The sequence below is a fragment of the Drosophila novamexicana genome, unplaced genomic scaffold, assembly GCF_003285875.2.
Source record: "Drosophila novamexicana strain 15010-1031.04,08,12 unplaced genomic scaffold, DnovRS2.1 tig00000820-arrow-pilon, whole genome shotgun sequence".
Classification (NCBI taxonomy): Eukaryota; Metazoa; Arthropoda; class Insecta; order Diptera; family Drosophilidae; genus Drosophila; species Drosophila novamexicana.
In genome coordinates this window covers 2,571,658-2,578,885 of record NW_020824828.1, presented here as the reverse complement: position 1 = coordinate 2,578,885, position 7,228 = coordinate 2,571,658, and the positions used below count along the sequence as shown (strand labels likewise).

Genomic DNA, 7,228 nt, shown 5'->3' with positions numbered 1-7,228 from the left:
CCCTGCCACACGCTCCCCGCCCCTGGTTGGGAAATGTGGAAAACCCCCGGCAGCTGTTTTACTTAGTTGTAGGCGTTATTAGCAACACTTAAGATGGTCCACGGGCAGGCGGTGCTCGGAGTGTGGCTGCTTGTGGGCGGCGTGGGGCGAGGGGCGAGGCTGGGGCCAACTGGAACTTGCTTTTTTCAACACCTACGCAACCAAAAATCGTAGACAATGGCAAGCTTTAGCGCAGGGGGCAGGGCTGGCACTTTGTTGGTTGATTGCCTGGTTGGGTGGATCGGTGGTTGGGTGGTTGGGTGGCTCAGCTTGGCGACGCCAAAATTTGCTATTGTTTTACTGCGAGCTGCTGTTGTTGTTTGGCATTGTTGTAAATTGACACCACAGCAATGAGTTAATAAGGCGATAAAAATTTTACCACCATGAAGCGAAACTTGGCGTAAGGGGCGCCAAGGCGGCGCTGGGTGGCCGCAGTGGAAGGGTGTAGCGGGCTGTTGAGCGAGCCCTGTTAGGTGGGGCATCTGAGAGGCTGAGGTGTAGTCACTAATCCTTAAGGCAGCTGAAAATCAAAGCGTTGCTTGAACCCCAACCCCTGCCGCTCAGCAGTCCACAGCATGAAATAAAGCGAGGCAAGAAACAACCTGATCCGAAAAACGAAACCTCAACTGGTTCCGAAGAGCAATAAAGCCTGCTTGAACATGTGAGTATATGCAATGTGTACATATAGGTTTGTATATAGTATTTATTTATATACATTTATGTAAATATATATGCATATATATTTTATACATATTTTTAATTATTTTCATTTCATGTCTTTTAATTAACATGCCTAATAAAACACATGCCAATGGGTTGGGCACAGCCGTAGGGGTATGCTTGGTGGTGTGTGTGAGCGAGGGGGTGGCTGATGTGGTGGGGTGGGGTGGGGTGGCTGTACCTTGAGCCTTATATGCACATACGTGTGTGTACATGGCAAAAGAGCATAAAAAGATATTGTCGGTAGTCGACAGGCGGGCATCACACAGTCTGATGTATGCAAATAACACCCCCCAGCACACTCGCACACACGCTCTTCCCCTACCCCTCTCTCTCTCTCTTTCTCTATTGCTGTCTCTCTGTGTGTGTGTGTAAAGAAAAACTTGCAAAGCCTTTGAATCGTGCGCTGCCTGCTAAAAATCCCAAAATATAAATAATTAAAAAGAAAATGTTGCTGGCAAATCAAGCGAGAACCAGTGCCAGAACCCGGCACCCAAAAAAAACGGAACGGGCTGAGACGATTCTTGTAATTATGAAGCCTGCAGCTCCCCCGCCGCACCCTTAGCCACAGCTCTAGCAGACGAAACGCCGTTGGCCTATTGCCACCGCACCAGCGCTTTCTCTTTTGTGGTTTTTACAAATGCATAATGCTGATTACGGGCAATAATTTTATGAATTTATGTAAACGTTACCAGTCGCTTCCAGTCTGTGTGAAGGTGTGCCTCCTCCTGATAAGCGGGATAAGTTGCCTGCCATTTTGATATGTGGAAACACCCGCACACACACGGACACACACACACACCACACACACATGTGCACATGTATGAGTGTGTGCCCATAAACTCCTTAAATGTCCTCCTATCTGCAGTCAAGTTTAACATAAGAGTCTATTTCTCCCACAAGTGTCATAAATTTGCGAAGAAATTGTCAAATTTTATATCATTTGCTTCTTTTTTGTTTGTTTCTGCTTTATTTTTATTTATTTTATTTTGCTACATTTTATGCCCAGTTGTTTATAGTCGGATACCTTCAGCTCTTTTCGACTAGAAAACTTTTTATGACATAAAGTTAATACGTAGAAATAATAAAAATGTTTCCTTTATGATCATGCTTCATAAAATCTGTTGAAACTTTTAAATATAATTAGCCAAATAATTATTTGAAAAATTCTTAAGCTCGAAGTAATTTCTATATCCGTCTTCATATCATTTAAAAATATTTATATATTTCGGAATTCAACATTTTTTCTTTAATTTATGTACAAAACTTAGTATATTGTAAAATGTTTTTAAATCAAAATTGAAAATTCGAGCACATTTGACTCTTTTTTGACGTATTTTGCTTCCTATCTGATTTTGTTTTTGTTCAAATTTGTAAATTCTTCTTCCAAATTTGTTCGTTTAACTGTTTAGCATGTCTGATGACTTTCTGACATTCTTGAAATTCAGCATGCATTGCTTCAAATATATCTACATATACTTTGTGTGTGTCAACCTTTTGGAGCATCTGATACAGGGCCAGGAGGGAAGCTCCAATTGAAGGCGACCAGCTGAGCTTTCGCTATGGGAGTATCAGGAGATGCTGTTGCAGCCACAATACGCATACGGAATGGAATTGGTCGAGCTTATTTCCCCTAATGGCCCTGGTCGAGTTGTGTCAAAGGATCTCAGGAAGTCGAAGGCAACGTGTTTCAAGAGCTGCCACAAAATTCGGCCAAGATGTGAACCGCCCTTAGAGAATGAAGTCAGTTTAGGTTTCCAATTCGATCACATTTTGGATAATTTTGATGGCAACTGAATACGAAACTGTTTACCAAATTAAAACCAATGCATTTTTATTTAGCTTTTTATTGAACAAGGCTTGAAGCTTTCATGTGCTTCAAAAGGCTGCCAAATTTTTAAATAGTGACAAAGGAAAGTGAAAGCTTGACAGGGCTGGGTAAGCTTTAATATTGATTGGGAAATTTAAAAGCTCTTTAATCAATTAAGTGGGCCTTAAAGTTCAATTCATGATTAAGTGAGCGTTAAAGCCCCGTAATGTATTAAAGGAGCTCTTAATTTTGCACTAGCTTTGAAAGCTATATACTCGCACGTAAATTTCAGTCATTTTGATCAAGATTCAGCAGAAAAGTTTAGAACTAGCAGCGTCTACTTAAATGTCAGTTACGGTCTCTCTACACTGCCAGTAGTAGGAGTAGGTGACTAGCCAGAAGTAAACGCTTAGCACTGCAAGAGGATATAGGTAAAATAATGGCAATAAGCAAATCGGCAGATACTTGCATATGTTTATACATGTAACAGTAAGTGTGAACATCGAATTGCGTCGACATGGAACCCAGACATAGGCGGAAATGATGAGAAGTAGAAATTTCACAATGTCCGTTGCCAAATAAACCAACAGCAGCGGCGACATTTCCTGCAATCCAATACGAATACAGCTCGATACACAAATATATATACACATACACATATATATATTTATATAATTGAGAATTTAATCAATATATATACTCAATATATTTTCAATATATATATATATATTTTCAATATATATATATATTTTGATTAAATTCTCAATTGGGCTTACGACTGCGGCGCTGAGGAATAGCATGATAACGCCCAGAAAGTGGGCCAGATAAATGATGGTCGCCACGGCTTCGAGCGTTGGATCTGTGGAACTGGTGGCTTTTAATGAGGTGCCCAATATTGAGGATTCGCTTACTCTTGCCATAGGACAAATGAACCATATGCATGCACATGTCAAAGAATGCAACCAGAAAGCATCCGGAGCGCAGGTTCACAAAGTAACAGCATTTGGCCAGTCGAAGTTTCATGTTGAGCTGACAGACAACTCGCAGCTAGCTGAAGTTTACAGTAATTTGAGTCTATCCCCCTAGCTCCCCCCCCCCCCCCCCCCCCCCCCACACACACAGTCTGACTAATTCCCCAGCCAATTCCCTGGCAGGGGGTTCCCCTAACCTGGTGCTCAGCTCTTTTGCATATTTCAAACTTTGCGCTAGTTGCTTGTAAAATTCTACAGAGCTGCAAAATATGACGCGCGCCCCCACAGCCCCCACCCATAATAGCTGCACCCCTCCTGTACACCAAGCTTCCCCAGTCGACATTAAAAAAGATAAAGTTTTATTTGCTTTTTTTCAAACAGAGTTGTGGTTCAGGGGCATTCCCGAACATATTCAAGATATACAACCTTATAAGAAAAACTACCAAAAGAAATGCTGACTTCAGGTTGCCGAATATTGTATACCCTTTTTGCAATAAATCAATACACTTTGGAAGAATATAATTTAGCCAAATACAACATTTTACCAGCCATAGTACTGCGGACTATGCTATCGTTCATTTGTATATACATTTCAAAGGTCCGTTTTAAAATCTACTCGCATTTGAAGCTCCGATATATCTCCTTCAATATGGCTTTATTATAAGAGCCCGCCGTTCCAGAGTGTAAAGTGAAAGAAAAAAAGAGGCTGCGATTGTTGTTTGGACTGTGGCGCAAATCAAATGAGACGTAAGCAAATAATATAAATAAATGCTAAAAGTAATAAATATGTAAGCAAATAGCCGCATAGGCAAAAATATATATATATATATATATTAATAAAAAATATATATTAATAAAAAAAATATATAAAATAGAAAGCAGGCAAAATGATGTCGAAAGGGGACCGAAAGCCAAATGTAATAATTAAATTGCATTTCCGTCTGTGGTCGTTGTCCTTCAACAAAATGGCGGCGGCGAAGTGTTCATGTGTGTGAGCATAAGTGTGTGTGGCTCTGTCTGTGCGTTGGATTGTGTGTGTGTGTGTGTGTTTGTGTGTGTTTGTGTGTTGTAAAAATATTTATGTAACCGCTGCACACTCATTGGTTTTTGCTTTATTTTTTATAGCTGGTCGAAAGGCAAACGGCGCCTCCGGTGCCTCCACAGAACCGCACAGTTTACAATATTATTGCCAGCTCTCATTCTCTCTCTTTCTTTCGCTCGCCCCTTCTCGCTCCCTCTTGCGCGCACACTCTCTACATGTGCCTGTCCTTGTCTTTTGCATATTCTGTCTCTGTTGCTCTGGGCTATATTTATGCATGGCAGTGCTTAAATTTATTTATCATTCAATTAAATATTTAAAATACCAAAAAATGCTTTCACCACTGTCCAACAACCACCCACACACACATACTCACACCCACACACACACACACGCACACCTTTAATATTGAAATTGAAATCATAAATAAATGAGCAAATTTGTGCTGTTTTTTTGGTTTTTTTGGTTTTCATTCTGCGAATGTCGACGGGTTTATTTGGTTTGGACGCGGTGCCAAGCGGCGTATGCGTAACGTGTATGTGTGTGCCAGTATGCGTGCGTGTGTGTGTGTGTGTGTGTGCTCTGTGTATTCTGTACATTTTATTGTTATTATAACAATGTTTTCTTTTTTCTGTTCACGCAGTGTTTGTAAAATTAATTGACATTTTATTTGTTAATTAATTGTTATAGCTGTTGGCCGGCCAGCAAAATGGCCAAATGGCTTTTCATTATTGTTATTACAAATGCCGCGGCCATTATTATTTGCTCGTTACGTGTGTGCGTGTGTGTTTGTGTGTAGCGAAATTTAATGCATTTGTAATTTAGTTGTAGTTTTAATTGCAAAAATTCTTAATTTTCTAATAATTTATTTATTCGCATGCAAAGCTCTGCGTTTGGCTCAGCTTAGAAGCGAGCGGTCTGTGGAGGGAGGTAGGGCAACCGGTTAGAAGTTGTAATTCCCATATAAATAGTCAAGCTCTTAACATTCAGCGGACAGATCATAGTATAAGTAGTTGCAGTGAGCAAGGCGGGAATGTGAGAACTGAGCAGCTAATGGGTTATTCCAGGAAATATATAAATACAATTTCTCTATGTAGAAAAAAGCACAATTGATTATCTTATTTATATGAATTAATACCCTTCTAGAGTGTATTATAATTTGTTCAATAAATGTATAGGGCATAGAAAAAGGCGTCTCAAAGTCCATCATAAATATATATACTCTTGTTCAATACTAATAGTCTGTCTATTTTTGACAATCGGACGCGATCCTCGTCTAACAAAGGTCGGAGATCAGATAAACTTCTTCAGCAGTCGATACGCCGTCAAGGTGCTGCAGCATCCGAACGCGGCCGTCAGGATCCTGGCTGACCCCGTCAGACAGAGGCACCACCAAGGGCTATACCTAGACGAGCTTCGTACGAGGATAATTATTTAAATATCTCCTTCTCCTTCTTTGTAAATAACCCAACATTGTAAATAACATATAAGTTACATGATTGTAACTATGCATTCTTCCCTTATTTATTCGCTTGGATCAGAAGGCACTGATCGATTGAAATATTTAATTAAATATTATGATTCTGTCAATAAGTTCAAGTATGACAACCCTTTTCCTTAATTAAGATATCTTGAGCAAGCTCAGCACTTACTTATTTGAGTATGTTTCCTACACGTAAACAAAATCTTGTGAACATAGTTCCAGAAGAATATTTAATCCACCAAAACAAACCGTTGTATCTTGTTTTACAATATTTTCGCTTAGCGTACACCAGACATTGTGGTTGCTTGAAGTTGATCCAATCATTTAAAGAGACATCCGCATCAACAATGTTCAAATGGATGATGGGCGTCTTTGAAGCGTTGCCCAAATGAAAATGGAAAACTGCAACAGCTGAAAAGATTATAAGGGCACAGTTATTCGGACTGGCGGAGAGCGGGGCGCGAGGCAGCCGAGGTCCCATCAATTTTTACAACTTTAAATACCAGCAGGAAGTAACTTAAAAACGACCTCGCCGCCTCATCCGCACTCACATTCACATTCTCATCTGCATGATTCCTGCAAGCCCCCACCCCCCTTTGAATGCGTTCGAGAACGCGACTGGCAATAAGAAAAAGTCATAACAAAATTTTACGACAACTTTGGCGGCGTTTTCATTTCGAGCCGGTGTATATATGCTAGTTGGGCTTCTGGTCGGGTACTGATGCTGCCTCTGAAACGTATGGTGGTGGCAGTGGGGGAGGATGAGGGGTGTAGTGGTAATGGGTGGTTCGGTGGTTGCCCATTGTCGGTTAGGTGAGCTGCAAAATGCAAAACAAAGGAAAATTACCAGGCGAAGCGGAGCACAGACAAAATATTCTAATGGCTGCCATCCCGCTGCTAGCCGCTGCCTCAGACGGGCCTTGTTTGGGGCGAAGGGTGTGGTCGTGGGGGTTTGGCATATAATAATCATCTATATTCATGGATTAGGATTCAATTTTTATGCCACACGCAAAAGCTGTGGAAAAAACACAGCAACAACAATGAGGGTTAAATTGAAAATAAAGCGACGACGCGACTTCGCCCAAACGCTGCCAAATATGAAATTATAAAGACTCCAAAAGAATAGCACGGCGAAGAACAAAGAGTGGGAGGGAGATGAGAAAAAA

The 7,228-nt window shown here is 40.8% G+C and overlaps 1 protein-coding gene across 3 annotated transcripts; it reads right to left on the bottom strand.

The window, feature by feature from the left end:
- Positions 1–2,095: 2,095 nt before the first annotated feature.
- On the bottom strand, positions 2,096–3,610 carry LOC115764344. Of its 3 annotated transcripts, none has more exons than XM_030707299.1 (4): positions 3,481–3,610; positions 3,346–3,428; positions 3,039–3,174; positions 2,096–2,984 (listed from the first exon to the last, which is right to left on the bottom strand). In XM_030707299.1, the coding sequence occupies exons 1-4, from the start codon at positions 3,590–3,592 to the stop codon at positions 2,911–2,913; spliced, it is 405 nt and encodes a 134-aa protein (XP_030563159.1). In that variant the 5' UTR covers positions 3,593–3,610; the 3' UTR covers positions 2,096–2,910. The 3 variants fall into 3 exon arrangements, with proteins under 3 accessions (XP_030563159.1, XP_030563161.1, XP_030563160.1); XM_030707301.1 differs by having other exon boundaries at positions 2,098–2,984; positions 3,346–3,436; XM_030707300.1 differs by lacking the exon at positions 2,096–2,984 and having other exon boundaries at positions 3,045–3,174; positions 3,346–3,436.
- Positions 3,611–7,228: the final 3,618 nt, after the last annotated feature.

What these genes read in the sequence shown, in the direction of transcription:
- LOC115764344 (XM_030707299.1), bottom strand. Translation starts at nt 3,592, where the DNA reads ATGAAACTTCGACTGGCCAAATGCTGTTACTTTGTGAACCTGCGCTCC. An exon ending in TCATTTGTCCTATGGCAAGA is followed by an intron (nt 3,429 to 3,480) that starts GTAAGCGAATCC and finishes CCAGTTCCACAG; the next exon opens with ATCCAACGCTCGAAGCCGTG. An exon ending in TGTTACATGTATAAACATAT is followed by an intron (nt 2,985 to 3,038) that starts GCAAGTATCTGC and finishes ATCCTCTTGCAG; the next exon opens with TGCTAAGCGTTTACTTCTGG.